Here is a 17,115-nt window from a genome sequence, read left to right on the forward strand (position 1 = left end):
TTAAAAGGGCAGAATATATTTCCCCAAAGGGATAATGGAGAAGATCTTTCAAAAAAGACAGAAACCAGCCCCCAGAAACCAGCCCCAGCCCCTCTCCCCCAAGCAGAAACTAGGCAGAGGCCAGCTTTTAGAGATGCAGATGTAATAATCCATTCAGGAAGGTTGGAGCCAGGAAGATATTAGGAAGACACCTGAAATCTACATACCCCCACCCAAATGCTAAGGACAGGAGACATAATAGGATTAACCCACCAATACCAAAAGGGCACATTCAGACTCAGGTCAAAGTACATGACACAGGAAATACAAAGCCTGAAACAGGAACAGGAAACAAACTCAAGAGTTTAAGTTTAAGTTTATTATATTTGTATACCGCCCTTCTCCCGAAGGACTCAGGGCGGTGAAAAGGGCATATATAAAAATACAAATTACAAAAATTAAAAAGAGAATTAAACACGAGCCCAAACTAAAAACAGTAGAAAAATGTAAAAAATCCCCAATAAAAACCCCAACGCATCCCCCATCAGGCCAGGCCGGCCTGTTCAAACAGGTAGGTCTTCAAGTCGCGTCGGAAGGAGCGAAGGTCAGGTGCCATCCGGAGCTCAACCGGCAGCTGATTCCATAAAGCCGGGGCGCCCATAGAGAAGGCCCTCCCCCTGGGGGCCACCAGCCGACATTCTCTGACCGGTGGCACCCTGAGGAGGCCTCTGTGGGAACGCACAGGGCAGAGGGAAGTTGACGCCGGCAGCAGGTGGTCCCCGAGGTACTCCGGACCCATGCCATGTAGGGCTTTAAAAACCATTACCAAAACCTTGAACCTCACCCGGAAGACAACTGGCAGCCAATGCAGCTCGCGGAGCAAAGGTGTAACATGGGAGTACCGGGAGACTCCCAAGACAACTCTCGCGGCTGCATTCTGTACCAGCTGGAGCCTCCAAGTGGTCTTCAAGGGAAGCCCCATGTAGAGAGCGTTGCAGTAGTCCAGACGAGAGGTCACAAGCGCATGAGTGACTGTACACAGGGCATCCCGGTCTAGATAGGGCCGCAACTGGCGCACCAGGCGAACCTGGGCGAAAGCCCCCCTAGTCACAGCCACTATATGATCTTCCAAAGTGAGCCGTGAATCTAGGAGGACTCCCAAGTTGCGAGCCCTATCTACGGGGGGTAAAAACTCACCCCCCCATAGAAAGAAGTAGAATATTCTGACTATCCCGAGATGCTGGTATGCACAGCCACTCAGTCTTGTCGGGGTTGAGTTGAAGTCTGAGCCCCAGAAGGTATAAAAACCCACCACTCCCTGCTACGTGTGGTCAGCTTTCCCAGAGTCATGTTTCTGTCTGGCTCTCCTCTTCAATAAAATACAACCTTCTTTTTAAAGCGGTCTCCATTTTGATTATTCCCAGCTTGGACCAGATAGATCCTGATGAAGATTTTTCTTTCTACAATAGCATTTGTTTTATTTCCTTTGTTGTTGGCTCAGAGTCAGTTTAAGAAAACTGTTTACAGTAAGGTACACTAGGATAACCAGTTTTGTTAAATTCTGAGCTGGAAATTAATGTCATATATGGTCAAAGTGTAACATGGAGGTTTCTGGAACATACCGGTATAGATTTAAACTGCAAGTAGAAAGGGCCCTCTGTGCAAGGGATAATGATCCTTTGGATCATGCTAAGCCCCTCAGTGACTACAAAGATGGGCTAAAATCATGTATTTATTTTATATCCCACCTTTATTTTTATATATAACTCAAGACAGTAAGCATATCCAACACATCTCCCTCCTATTTTTCTCCACAACAACCATGTGAGGTGAGTAGAATTGAAAGTGACTAGACCAAGTTCACCCAGATGGCTTTCATGGCCAAGGCAGGACTTCATCTTACTGACTCTTGCTTTCTAACCCAGTACCTTAACCTCTAAATCAAAAGGGCCTTTTATTTACTTATTACCTACTTTTGAAATATGTGTTGTATCGTGAACTACACACCTAGTAATCTCATATCATTAAAGCATCAAATAAATGTGATCCCATCTGGGTTTCAAGCCAGGGGTCAATGCATTAAGTAGGCAATCATGGTAGGCAGCTCTGCCATGCATAGACTCCAGATTATAGTTAAAAGCTTTGTAAAGCATCTCTATTCCTTCCACAAGAGCTCTGTGGTTGGGTATTCAAGGCAATTTATTTTATCCATCATCTTGTCTTGGGGAATAATAAAAAGAGCCTTAAGCAAAAACCCCAATACCGTAGCTATTGAGTCCATTCTAGCATGAATTAATTTTCTGAACCTTTGCAATTTTAAGATGTGGACTTCAACTCCCAGAATTCCCACGCTTGGGAATTCTGGGAGTTGAAGTCCACACATCTTAAAGTTGTCGAAGTTGAGAAACACTGTGCTAATTTACTTGGTTTCGTTTGAAGGCCTTAGAGGAACTTCGCCTCCTCACCGATTTATCCCATAAATCCTGGATAAGTACACAGGCTAAGCGCAAACAAGATACCATGCGATGCCACTTGCAACAAAAGGCATCATGATTGAAAGGGGATTCAAATATCCCGCTTTGGAAGAATAAGGAGTTTCTCTTTGCATCGCTATCGGCTCGTAAGTCTCGGAGGAAAAAAACTCCCCTTAAAGCACTACGCTTTCATGCTACTGTTACTGTTTCCGCCTTTCCGCTCAGCCCTCCAGCTCTGGATAAAGAGCGCTACCACGCGCTCAGGGGGAAGAGCGTCGCGCGATTTGAACCTTCGCTCTTCCCGTACCCACCTGGAACACTGTGGAGGAAGCGCTAAAATGGCGGCGGGAGGGGAAGTTTTGGGAGGAAGTGGCGGATGGTGAGTTTCGAGGGAACCCGGGATATTAATCACACGGGCGCCACAATTTAATCTTCGATTAGGACAGAGGCGGACGCGGAGGCTGCTGAGGGTCTTCAACCACTGCCTCTTCCGGCTACCATAGTTGGAATGCGCCTTGTATATGATTGGGGGGGGGGGTTAGGGTTAGTGGTGGTGATTGCCCTACCGGACGTTGGAAAAAGGCCGTCGATTTCCCCTCTCAGCCTCCTGTCTCATCTAGCGGTTGCGTGCCCGCTAGATGAGACAGGAGGCTGAGAGGGCAAATCGACGGCCTTTTTTCCAACGTTGCCAGACTGTTTACCAGTAACAAATGGTCGCTCTGCTGTCGAGCGATGAACCCGGGTTGCCTGTGAGCCGTTAAGATACGTGTCCTGCCCACCCGCCACCCTGTAGATCCCATGCTGCCGTAACCCCGTTTCACAAGCTCTCTTACTTCGTTAGGAAATCGAAGTTTTCCTCCTATAGCATTAAATAGGAAACACGTTTGGTCGTTCTCCTGAATATCTCGCGCTGCATGTTCAAAGTGGGATGAAACTGATATGTTTAAAACGCCCAAGGCTTTAACGTGAATTGCTGGATCATTTGTGTGTAGAAATAATTAGGTTAGTTTCTTAAACGAATTTTTTACTATCATTTAGGGCTGCTGGGACAAAGGAGCAGCAACAGCAGTCTGTCGAGTTTTGAAAGTAAAATATTATTGAGTTCACTTCTCTTCCTAATAAACCAAAGTGTATGGCTATATTTTTGCGTAGGAATGAGCATTTTTCATATTCCAGTTTAGTAGTTTGATCAGTACTGGTAGATTATTTAAGAAATTTCAAACTAGTCAAATCGACAGTTTTTTCCAGATTAGCTTAAACTTAAAATAAATTCAAGATAAATGTAAGATTAGTATATTTCTAATATTTTGAGGATGACGATTATCTGTAATTAACTATGCTTTATTCTTTAATGATTTGAATAAGGAGCTACCTGTTTATGCTGGAAAATTAAGAAAATAATAACATCTTCATTTGAAACTCTAGGTAATAATTTTACAATGGATTTAGATGTTCTCCAATAAATCTATCAATTCCCTTTTTCTAGCCTATACAAAATTAAAACAAAACTGAAAAATAGTAGAAAATTCAATTGAGTAAAATTGCATTTACTCAAAAGTTTTCTTCCTTCTTAGGAAAAAAACCTCCTATGTTCATGCTTCAGATTTCTTATCCTGCCAATCGGTAGATGCCAATACCAACTAAAATGAAATCTGGTGACACCCCCACCTCCCCAATAAATAAACATGAGCATCTGCCATACTTGTACTGTATATAGCCATGCTCTAAAAAGCACAAGCCCAGGGCAGTAAATTAACTAATTATATATTAAAATTGGGGAGAGAGGAGCCAAGATGGTGGACAGGCAGCAAAGGCTGTAAAGAGCTACTCCAAAAGTAAAAATTTTCTTTTATTTTTATTTTAACTTTTTAACCACTTTTAACACTGCATTTTAACCTACCCATTTTTAACCTATTTTTAACCTATTTTAAAATCTGTTTTAACCCTTGGTTGACTTTTTATAATAGTCAAAGACTTTTTATAAAGGATATATACTGGAGAGGCTTCCATTGTTTTATGTACATTTTAACAACTCTACAAGCCAGGATTACCAAGAATGGGGAAAAGGAAAAGAGACAGCGTGTTCACTCAGCAGTACAGAGTTCTTCCAAGCCACTGAAGCAGCAGAAAATGGAAGATTTCACTGCAAATAGACAGTCTACTTCAGTAAGTAACTCATCTGTATGTGACTCATTGGAATGGGATTTACAAACTGAACTTGAAAGCAAACAGCATATATAGAACTTTCTGTTTCTCTCACAGAAAATAGCTCCCCTTCCTGGAATTCAGCACCCACTTTTCCTGCACAGGATGGGATAGTACCAAACAGTAAGGGAGAATGAAACAGATCTTTCCAGACAATGTTTGCTCACAGCTCAAACTGTAAATTCAATCTACGAACTTTTATCAATTGTCCCAAATAAGGTTGACTGCTTGAAAGAGTCTTTTACAAAGTTTATCAACAGTCAAACACACATTGCAGAAGGACCCAGGAGAACACATAATGATAGACATGGGATGGCTAATGCAGAAATGGAAACTAAAATAGGCCCCTCTCTCCCTTCTATAAATGAGAGAGGAAAGAATATCCACAAAGAAAACAACACTCAATTAGATAGTTCTAGAGGTGACCATTATAACCTCAGTTTACAGACCAACCAGGTTACCTTGCAAATCTACAACAACAGAAGGAATAGAGGATGTTGGAGTGATAGAAAAGCTGTTAGGCAGTCTGTGAGCCAGCTGCTCCACTGCGAGTATACTCAGATTGATTTATTACATGCAGAGTGGCTGCCAGCAAGAAGGCAATGTATGCAGCTTTTGTTATCCTTCAAGCAGTCCATAATTCCCTCAATGCTTTTTAGAATGAAGCACTTCCTGAGCATTTTTCAGTATTTCCAATATGTGTCTTCCACTCAGGGAACCTGCACCCACTCCTAGTTCAGTCTCTCCATGAGGGAACTATTGCTTTAAATCCAAGCGGCAACAGACCTCATACTGATACGTTTGAAGCATGGGCAGCTGAATCAACCTTGAGAAAATAAGAGAAGTGATCCACAAACAGAGTACCCACAGTAATTGATTCTGCTGAGGGTGTGCCAGAAGAAATGTTGATAGACTTTAGCAATATATTGCCAGAACCTGAGCTCGCTAATTACACACAGACTGGATGATTTAAAAGAAGCATTGACAATAACTACTCAATCTAATGCATCAAATAACAATTATTATAACTATCCTCCAACAAGTGCCCCTATGGAGAACTTGAACTGACTATATGAAGGCCAATGCAAGAAAAACACTTTAAACATCATGTTTTGAAATGTAGCCAGGTGGTATCATTTCAGAGGCCTTAATCACTCTGATACTCTGAAAAGTAAGGATATTATATTGGTGCAAGAGACTTGGACTATTAATGATCTCCTGCTTAATGGCTATTATTCATATAAGCTGTAAGCAAGGCCAGGCAGAGGCCCTGGGAGACTGAAAGGAGGGCTGGGTATATTTATTTCTACCAACTTGCAAGCAGAGTCCACACTTATTACCCCTTTAAACCATTCAGCTATGGCCCTTCTCCTCAAGTGGGGCTCAGTCCTGCTACTGATAATGTTTATCTCCCTCCTTCACTAAAAAAGCTGAAACCACTGCTGTATGGCTGGAGTTGGAACACTACATTAATAAACATCTAATGGAACACCCAAATGCCAGAGTCCTACTAGGGGGAGACTTTAATGCCAGATTGGGACCAGATGATTATACATTATTTATGAAACATAATCAATACCCATCACCGGAGGTCTCTGTACAAACCAACGCCCCCCTCATACAACTTTCTAAAGACATTAGAGCTAACTATACTGGCCTCTGTCTTGCCAACTTGGCAAATGAATTTAACTTCATATCTAACGGCTCATGGCCTGGTGACTTATCGTTGCGAGTTTACATGCATGGCAGGGTCCAAAACTAGCACCATTGACTACATCTTAACTTCTATGGACTTAGTACATTATATAGAAAATTTTGAAGTCCTGCCTTACCTATAAAGTAATCATCTTTCTCTGTGTATATACATGAATCCCTTTATCAGGCAGATACCCTCCAAGGACCATTTTATCCCTGCAATCTCTACAGCTGGCCTAACAAGATGTCAGGTCAAATGGACCCAGCAACTTGATCAGAAGGTAAGGAGAGCCCTAACAGAGGATAATTTTCAAAAAAAGCCGTGCAGCCTCTACATCAGCCAACCCGACTCAAGATTTATTAGAACTATATAAAAGTTTAGTTTATGAGCTACAACCATTATTAGCACATGACTGAAATTTCTCAGTTAAGAGGTCCTGTACTACCTCCAAGCCATGGTTTGATAAGGATTGCGTAGAAGCCAAGAAAGCCCTTAACTTGGCATACAAGGAGTACAAAAGCAAGACTGGATATGGCAATAAAGCAATTCTTAAACAGTTACTTACACTTAAAAAACAATTCAAGCAATTGATTGCATTCAAGAAGAGAGAAGACACAAGGTCTTCCTGGGAACAGCTCATCGTGGCAGCAAAGCAAAAGAACTCCTTATTTTGGCGTCTAATAGCTTGCCACTGAAAGAGTCTATATCCCATTAGATTGTCATATATCTCCTATAACCTGGGAACTTCATTTTCGGAGAATGTATGAAGACCCCCTCCAGCAAGAGTACAAGGTCTATAATGAAGGATTTACCTGAGTGGTCTCCAGCTTCATAGTCTGAAATTAAATTCCTCATTAGCCAACTCAGGATCGGGAAGGCTCCAGGAGCTGACTTCATTTTGGCTGAATTACTAAAGAATAATATGGAGTGATGGATACCCATCCTGGCAGCGCTATTCACTTATATTGACTCCACCGGCCATGTCCCAGAGGATTGGGGGTTGGCAATTGTGGTCCCAATTTATAAAAAGGGAAAGAGAGACAACCCTGCCAACTACAGACCAATAAGTGTGCTAAATATAATCAGCAAACTATGCCAAACACCTTCGAGATAAACAAGTGGCTGGATCTTGAGAACCTGATTGCCGAAGAATAAGCCGGGTTTAGAGAGGGGAGAGGCACCATAGATCACTGCTTAGTTCATCATTTGATTGAAAAATATGCATCAGATAGACCTGTATCATTATACACTGCCTTTATGGATCTTAAGGCACCTTTTGTCATGGTTACAAGGACTAAGCTATGGGAGAAGCTGGAAGCAGCCTCAATTGATCACAGACTTCTCCATCTGTTACGTGCTTTACATACCAAAACATCCCTCAAGGTGAGGTGTAATATGCAAGGGTCTCTCAAGGTCAGTTGAAACTGAAAAGGGGGTTAAATAGGGGTGCATTTTGGCCCCCTTGCTCTTCAATTTTTACATAAATGATAAGGTAAAATGGCTAAATAATCCAAATTACCACCCCCCAAAAATAGGTGACTGAAGCATTGCTCTGCTGCTCTATGCAGATGACGCTGTGATTCTCTCCAGGATTCCAATTGGCCTTAAAAGAGCCTTGCAAGCCCTTGTCCAGTACTGTAAATATAATAAACTGGACATAAATTATGAGAAAACAAAGGTTATGGCTTTTGCAAAAAGGCCAAAATGGTACTCATGGTACCGTATTTTCCGGCGTATAAGACGACCCAGCGTATAAGACGACCCCTGACTTTTGAGAAGATTTTTAAGGTTTTTCGTCTTATACGCCGGAAAATACTTACATGCCAGTTGCCAAGTGTCCAACACAAGCCCGATTCAGATTCAGCCCCGTCTGATGCAAATGGTGCAAAGCCACGCGTTCTTCCAGGCCAGACTCTGCAAACAGCACGCCAGAAGCCGCAACCGCCGCGGGAACTCTGAGTCCCCGCCTTTCGGCAGCCTGCACATCCAAGCGTGTTTCGGCTTTGAGATAGCATTTGCAGACGGAGCAGCCGCCGCGTCTGGAGCCAAGCCCCGCCCAGGAGATGGTTGGCCAGGCGGGCCCGGAAGACGTGCTAGAGAGCCGGGCTTGGGGCGGCCATGCCGAGGCCGGCTGGCGAGGGCCGCTGCATGGTCTGCGGGCAAGAGGGGCGCCAAGTACCGCTGTTCCGCACTCCGTGACCAGGCAAGCGATTCTTCCGGTCGGCGCAGGTCAGGCGGTGCCTCGGCAGGAGCAAAGGTGCTCCCTTCCTACTGTCTGTCGCGGCCTATGGGCGCGACATTCAGCGGGGCCCCTCTTCGCAGCACACCGCACGGGCCTCACCCGTCTCCCCATGGACGTGCCTCCCTCGCTACGGAAGCCACCCCCGCCATCCCTGCACGCCACAGACGCAGGCCCACCTCGACTCGTTGTGAGCCTGCCTTCCGCGCGTCGGCTGCTTCTTCCGACCGTCTGACGCCGCGTCTGTCCCTCCAGCGATCGCCGGCCTGGCTTGGAGGCAGGGGAGGCTCGCGAAGAGGAGGCTTCTCCCTCCCGTCCGAACCCCGGTGGCGACAGCGACAGCGGCGGCTCAGCTCCAAGCCGTTCCGTCCCCTCCCCCGATCCGATGAGTGATTGACACACCGACGCCTGGCAGCTGGCCAGCGCGCACGCGCAGGACAACTCTGCTGGGTTTCGCCCGGTGCCAGCGGACTCCGCGGCGTCCTTGACCGGGACCGGACCCATCCGGGCTGCAGTGCCTAGACGCGGTGTGGGCTGGGAAGTTTGGCGGTGACATGCTGGCTGGGAGGCGGCTTCGGAGCGCGTTGCCGGGGACCGCAGATCAGAGAGGTGAATAATATTTTCCGGCGTATAAGACGACCCCCCAACTTTTGAGACGATTTTCATGAGTTAAAAAGTCGTCTTATACGCTGGAAAATACGGTATTTAAATAGCCACAAAATAAAGCAGGTAATCACCTTTAAGTACCTAGGGGTGGTCATCCATGCCACTGGCTCACAAAAAGCCCATGAAGAATACGCGGCTGCCTCTGGCCAACGATCAGCAAATGCCATTCTTAATTTTTTTTCGCACAAAGGGAGGACACTATGCTCCAGCTTCAATTAAGCTCTTTCTGGCCAAGTCACTAGCACAGCTTCTCTACGGGACCTTACTCGGAACCTCAGCTTCGTGTTTTACACCACTGGAAAGAGTTCAATCCAAATTTATCAGAACAATTCTCCAGATGCTGCGCTGTGTCCCAAATGCACTTTTGCGTCTGGAGACAGGATTGATAAAGTCAAAGCAAGAATCTGTATAGCTTTCTTAAACATCTGGCTAAGGCTTAATTGCTTTCCGCAAGGCCTTGCTCCATTAATTCTCCAAGATAAATTCTCTTCATGGATCAAGGCAGTTGAGTCCAACGTTGCCAAACTAGGCTTCTTGTCAAGCTCAATTCTCAAATTGGACTACGACCAAGCAAAACAAACCTTGTGTCATAGGGTAGAGGACATCAAGAGGCAAGCCGACTTAGGTATAGCTCCACTGTTTCTGGCTCCAGACTCTATTAGATACGTGGTTACATCTGCCAGGTATCTTAGTCAGTTGGAGTCAGTAAACCACCGGAAAGCATTCTCGCTTGCACGGTGCCAAGTGTTTCCATTGGGCGTCCTGTACGGCAAGTATAAAAAGACACCACTGTCTGAAAAACTCTGCTCCTGTGGCTCAGGAGAGGTAAAGACCATTGGACACATACTCCTTTGGTGTTCCTTCTGCAGAGCCATTCAGAAAAACTATATCCTCCCCATAATTAAGAGGTATCCTGGTCATTCGGAAAGTTTATCTCCAGTGGCTGCTTAAGGATGAGCAGGCAGTGATCACGGCACAGGTGGCTAGATTCTGTGCAGCAACATTGGGGATTTGCCAGAAACAATCATTTTAGATCTTTTTTAATAATCTTTTATAATTAATTTTATTACATGTTTTATCCAGTTTTAGACTATACTCAAATGTATTTTTATTGTCAGGTCAGTATGATTCAGTTTTTCTGAAGCTAGCTAGTTTTTGATAGCTAGTAAAACTAGCAGACCTTGGTCACCCATTGATTACACCATTAATTGTAATTTACTGCTATGTCCTCTTGTGATAGTTCTGTTTAGTTTTGTTTTATTGGCCTTTGGCTATAATAAATTGATTGATTGATTGATTGATTGATTGATTGATTGATTGATATATAAAAATTAATTTGGCATAACAGGCATGTGCAATTTACAGAAGTCGGGACAGGTAGTTTCCAGAGTTGATTTTTAAGGTATAAGATGGATGTACAGAACAGGACTTAAAGGCCAGTTTACCTTTGAAAACCTTCATGCAATATTACTACAAGGTATAAGGCACCCAAAATTGTTCCACAAATTCCTTCCAAATATCGCAAAAACAATTTTAAAAATTTACCCTACATTTTTGGCTCTAATCAAGGGGCCTGGATGGTATAAAATTATGCTGATGAGCTACTGTATGATGCATATTTGCATCTTGTATTTTGTAAAATGAATTAATTTGCTATCAGTATACCTACTAATCATTTCTCATACATATGGAGTTACAAATACAGAGGTTTTTATTTTTCTGTGCTGCTTGACTTTACACTTTTGCAAGTTGGGTGGTCATATAAATACTTTAAATATATAAATAAATATCCCACACATTTTCTTGAGTGGAAATAAGACTAGGTTTGGGAAATGTATGGCAACTTTCCCATTTCATATATGGAAGAGTTTTTAAAAGAATAGCAAAATCAAAATAATGAGAGAAATGGCAAAATCAAAATATGAGGGAGAAAAATAGTAGAAATGAATGGAATCTCCAAATGTCCAGGAAAGACAAGGACCTAGCTTTGCCTGCTTCTAGTTCAACAACACTGCCTCTTTTCTTCAGTAAGAAATAAAAGTTGACTAATGAATCATGTCTACTTTGCAGAGTCAACATATAAAATAAATTCCCCTTTTGGATTCATATATTACTATATTAAGATTTTAATACTGCGTTGCCTACAATTATCTCTTACTGAAAAACTATGTAAGGATGCAGACTTAATGGATTTGTTTATGTGATACAATATATTATTAATGTGAAGTTATGTTTGTTTTTCAGACCTTCAGTAGTGACTGATAATTATAAATGAAACAATACTGCAAGACTGTTTTACATCATATTTCTTGGATGAAATTCAAACATATTCTGTAAAGTGGGTATAATCCCTACCAGTCTGCTTACATGTGTAGATCATTGCGTTACTGTGTTAGCCATTGTCTGTATGCAGCAATGACAAGTTTGGAAGAAGCAAATCGCGAAGTGAACATGCATTCCTCTGTCCGCTACCTCGGCTATTTGGCCAGAATGAATTTGTTAGCGGCGATATGTATGGGTCTTTATGTCAGGTGGGAAAAAACTGCAGATGCACTAATACTTATAATTTTTATCCTTGGATTATTTGTTCTTGGAATTGCAAGTATACTTTATTACTATTTTTCAATGGAAGCAGCAAGTTTAAGTCTCTCTAATCTTTGGTTTGGATTTTTACTTGGCCTTCTTTGTTTCCTGGATAATAATTCTTTTAAAAATGATGTAAAGGAAGAAGCAACAAAATATTTACTTCTTTCCTCCATAATTATAAGAATATTATACGCTTTGGTGCAGAGAATATGTGGCTGTGTTCATCATCAGCCCATTTTACTAACAACAGTGGAAGTACTTGAGCTGGTTGGATTTGCAATTGCCAGTACAACTATGCTGGTGGAGAAATCTATGAGTATTATTCTACTGATTGTGGCTTTAGCAATGCTGATTATTGATTTGAGGATGAAATCATTTTTGGCAATTCCAAATTTAGTAATTTTTGGAGTCCTTGCCTCTTTGTTATTTTTTCCATCCTTGCATATACCAACAAATCCATTTCCCTTGGGATATTTTTTTAGTTGCCTAATAGCTGATCCCCTTCTTGATGTTTACTTCAGTGGACTTTCAGTTACAGAACGTTGGAAACCTTATTTATATCGTGGTCGAATTTGCCGAAGATTCTCAGTCATTTTTGTTGGACTTATTGAACTGATTTATTTCATCCTCTCAGCACTTAAACTAGGTGATTTGGATCTCTGGTACTTTGTAATACCAGGATTTTCCATTTTTGGCATTTTCTGGATCATCTGTCACATCATTTTTCTTATAACTCTCTGGGGATTTCATACAAAACTTAATGACTGTCACAAAATATATTACACACATAGAGCAGAGAACAATAGCCTCGACAGAGTAATGGCATCTAAAGGAATGCGCCATTTTTGTTTAATTTCAGAGCAACTTGTCTTTTTCAGCCTCCTTGCAACAGCAGTTTTGGGTACAGTATGTTGGCAGGTAGGTTTTAATGTTTTTACAATCCTCTGTCAAACTTTCTTTAAAATATGTGTAGCAAAAGAGAGAGAAAACAATATAAAACAATTATCGTTAAGGCTTTTGACAAAAATAAAAGCAGGATATAGTATTATGCCTTGAAATGGACCACCATACCCTGTTTATTTTATCTATTTGATTTTTATCTCACCTTTATTACTTTATAGGTAACTCAAGTTGGTAAACATGCTAAATACTCCTTTCTCCTGTTTTTCTTCACAAGATCTAAAATTTTCATTGGGCTAAAAAAAGGACAACTCTTTTTATTGTGAGGGCTGCATCTCATCATTTGACTGATGGGCAAGCAACAGATTTGGTGACATATAAAAGTGCTGAAACTTTTCAGCTGATGGAAAGGGATGTTCAGGGGATAGATTTAAAATTTTTATATTTACACCCATTTATTTTAATTTGTTCAGCTACATTTGTAGATGTACATTAATTATTATATTTGGTGCTAGTTCATGCCTGCAATAAGGATTGAGATGAGTTATTTAAGATGTAAATAAGTCTGTTTCATTTTCCATGTGCCTTTTATTCACTGGCATCATTAGTTGCTGCCCTAAAAGTAAAGAACATGGAGTTCATATATTGAGCTTTCATGGTATATTCACATTATGATTTACCTTACAAGTTCTTTTACAAAATACTGAATAACAGAGTTGGAAGGGACCTTGGAGGTCTTCTGATCCAACCCCCTACTTAAGCAGGAGACCCTGTACCATTTTAGACAAATGGTTGTCCAATCCATTCTTAAAAGCCTCTAGTGTTGGAGCACCCACAATTTCTGAAGGCAAGCTGTTCCACTGGTTGATTGTTCTTACTATCAGGAAATTTCTCCTTAGTTCTAGGTTGCTTCTCTCTTTGTTCAGTTTCCATCCATTGCTTCTTGTCTTGTCTTCTGGTGCTTTGGAAGACAGGTTGACCCCCTCTTGTTTGTGGCAGCCCCTCAAATATTGGATTTTCCTAATCAGTTTTGAGAGAGAAAGAAAGAAACATTTCATTTAACAACAGCATTGTTGGAAGTGGTAGTAGAGGGGTATGTTATTCCTCTCTGAAGAGCTATTGCTACAAAATCTCCATGCTTAATTACAGAATGATCCTTTGTCACAAGATATGACCAAAGTCTGTCTTTTTTTTAAAGTAAGTTAGTTATTTTCATTTCTGTTTGTTTTTACATACCACCTGTGAATGTCACTGTTCTTGTCTTACCTCCTTTATTTTCCTCTAACAAGACAGGAAATACCTTTTAGTTCTATCAGTTTGTCTAACTGGGATAGTTGAAGTTATACTAATTTTAGTTTCTCCTTGAAAGATAGAAGATCTGTAAACCAAGTTGTCTTCAGAGCAAGCTTGATAGTTAATTCTTTCTCTAATTTAGGTTTCTCTGTTCTTTTCATCATAACCTGCCCCCCCTCAATTCGCTTTTAGTCACTAAATCATAATTAAAACCATCTAACCATGGTTTCTATTAATTTCCTTATTTTTAGCATTACTTCATTATATTTATAAGGGCTAAGACAGGTGAGGCTGGCACTAATAGTTTTAAGCTAGGGAGAATTGTTATATAAATGTATTGCAGTTCCATCAAGAAACAACAAGCGTCAGTTAACTCAGCTGGGTGACAAGAAAAAAAAGAGTGTATACTTTCCACTTTTTCCACTGGAATTGTTCATTAATTAACTTAAATTATTATTTCATGAAAATGCATATTTATGTAAGAAATATTACTTTTAAAAATCAGAAATATAAAATATAGGGCTTATAATGTAAATATTTGGCTGAGTCTGTGCATATACTGTATTTAATAAACATGTACAGCTATATTTTTGTTAACATTGTAGTGCATACTATTGAACACTTTAGGAGGTGAAGTTAGGATCAAATTCAGAATTAGCATTGTTAAGATTACAGTATATTGCATTTGAATCATGTTTAAAATATTGTGATTTTAAATGTTCTGTATTTTCATTCACATTTGCAAACTGATAAACTGTAATCATATGCATTCAATTCTTACAACAAATTCATTTATTGTAGAAATCCAATGGAATCTTCATGAGTGTTTTTTTAATTGTCTTATCCCTTGAATCTATGGCTCATGGGTTGTTTCATGAACTAGGAAGTTGTTTGGGAGGCACATGTGTTGGCTATGCAGTTGTGATCCCTACCAGTTTTTGCAGGTAAGTGTTAATGCAAATACATGTTATTTAATACATAGTATTGCAGTAATCTAATTATGCTAATTTATCTGTTAGATTTGCATTTTTGTCTTTTACTTATCCTAATCTGAGAAGTTGCATATGTCATATTTAAGGAATCCATGGTAATGTGTTGATTTATCATTAAAACTGACATAGTAAGCACTTTAAACTTTATGAAAGAAAACAGATGTTAATTGCTTTTTGTTCTGAATGAAATCCTTCCTAACAGCAAGTTTAATTCATATTTTTTATAAAAGAAACATCATTCTAAATGAAGTTCTATCACTATTATTTCTTTTTTTTTGGAAAACATCTGCTCACACCAATTTGGTATTTACTTGCTTTCTACAATAGTTTTGGATCTGGAAAGTTTGTAACTGTCAGTCAGTGCTTCATGTGGCATCTCATCTGTTTGGGAGGTGAATGGGTTGGAGAGAAGTGATGAATGAGCCTAGATATACGGAAAAGATTCTAATAACCCCTTGAATTTTCTGTCAACTAAAACTGATAGAAAAATGAGGGGGAGCTTTCTTCTAGAATTCTAGGTCATAGAATAATTGGTGCTCATGTATTTCTGCTGATTACAGCTAGATTTTCTTGAAATGTTTATTAATGTCTGAGCAAAACCATTTCACATGTTTGCATGTTCATCTTTACCAAGGTCTGCCTCTTTAGAAATATCAGAAAGCAGATTGATATTCATAGTTAGCATGTCATTGAGAAGTAGGACTATGTTTAAAAACTATGTCCGTTGCATATGCTATCAATGAGACAGAACTCTTCAGTGGTTTAGGCTACTAATTTAAGCCATTTATAATTGAACATTCTTGTTTTAAAGTGTATGCAATTACAGTGGTGAATTATTTCATAATACATTAGACACTAAAGCAACTTATAATAAGTTATATTCATTACAGCTTTCAATTTTTCTTCTATTTCCTTCAGTCCTGATGGCCAACCAATATTGCTTCCACCTGAGCATGTGCAAGAGCTAAATTTGAGGTCAACAGGCATGCTTAATGCTATCCAAAGGTTTTTTGTATATCATATGATTGAGACCTATGGCTGTGATTATTCCACAAGCGGACTTTCATTTGACACATTACATTCTAAACTAAAGTCATTTCTTGAACTTCGGACATCAGATGGACCTAGGCATGATACTTATATATTATACTACAGTGGACATTCTCACAGCTCTGGGGAGTGGGCACTAGCAGGTAAGTATTAAATATTTATCAAATTTATATATTACCCATCTCACTGTTTAAGTGACTCTCAGCCGTTTATAAGTAAAAAAACCCTATAAAACCTGTAAAATCCCAACAAAAATAGATGAAGTTAAAAAGATGGGGAGAGTGCACTCAAGCCACCAACCACCCCTGGTGTTGTGTGCCACTCTTGGATCCTCATGCCAGTTGACAAAAGCCAGGTCTTAACATTCTTCTGGAATATTGTGTTTCTTTCATTTATACACGTTTACAGCTCATTTATGCTGTCACTTTCAAGGACAATTTTAGTAATCTGTAGTAAGGCTAAACTATTTTTTAAAAATGCAGTATGTTGGAATATTAACAGAGGGACTATTTTCAAATTGGTAAAGCAGCCATGTTTTTGCCATAGTTCCACAAACTGTTTTAAAAGCTGCCCTGGCACACACTGCAAGGATGTGCATAACATTTACTGGGGAACTTAAAAGCTACTTATAAAGTAGTGCATTCACACATATTTGGAAACTGCTGGAAGCAGTTTTGAAAACAGCCATGTGAAATATGGCAAAAGAATGCAGTGGTTTTAATGATTCAGAGGTGCTTCATTTGTACACTCATGCATTGTAAAGCCCCTATTCTTGGCAAGATATTTGGTAGTTTGCCATTGTCTTCTTCTTAGAACTGAGAGAGAATGACTGGCCCAAAGTGACTCAGCTGGTTTCATGCCTAAGGCAGAACTAGAACTTACTAGCCTGATGCCTTAACCCAGGGGTGTTGCCAGCCCACAGGCCGGATGCATCATAGCAAAACTGTGCCCATCCCATTGTCAGCAATGCCAAAAAAGTTGCGATACGTTGCAATACATCATGTGACATTGCAAGTTTGACACCCCCGCCTTAAC

General features: G+C 40.5%; 1 protein-coding gene across 8 annotated transcripts in view; it reads left to right on the forward strand.

Moving 5' to 3' along the window:
• The first annotated feature begins 2,779 nt into the window (after positions 1 to 2,779).
• Positions 2,780 to 17,115, forward strand: part of TMEM168 (transmembrane protein 168) — a 53,037-nt gene continuing 38,701 nt past the window's right edge. For 2 of the 8 annotated variants that reach the window (XM_081331693.1, XM_081331694.1), the window contains exons 1-5: positions 4,371 to 4,619; positions 6,541 to 6,634; positions 11,504 to 12,763; positions 14,840 to 14,982; positions 15,949 to 16,223. In XM_081331693.1, the coding sequence (XP_081187819.1) occupies positions 11,627 to 12,763; positions 14,840 to 14,982; positions 15,949 to 16,223 (1,555 nt within the window). In that variant the 5' untranslated portion in view covers positions 4,371 to 4,619; positions 6,541 to 6,634; positions 11,504 to 11,626. Of the gene's footprint in view, positions 2,833 to 4,370; positions 4,620 to 6,540; positions 6,635 to 11,503; positions 13,943 to 14,839; positions 14,983 to 15,948; positions 16,224 to 17,115 lie in introns of those variants that run through there. The other 6 variants (XM_081331688.1, XM_081331689.1, XM_081331690.1 and 3 more) reach the window with 6 other exon arrangements.

Source organism: Vipera berus, assembly GCF_964194415.1.
Source record: "Vipera berus genome assembly, chromosome: 6".
NCBI lineage: Eukaryota > Metazoa > Chordata > Lepidosauria > Squamata > Viperidae > Vipera > Vipera berus.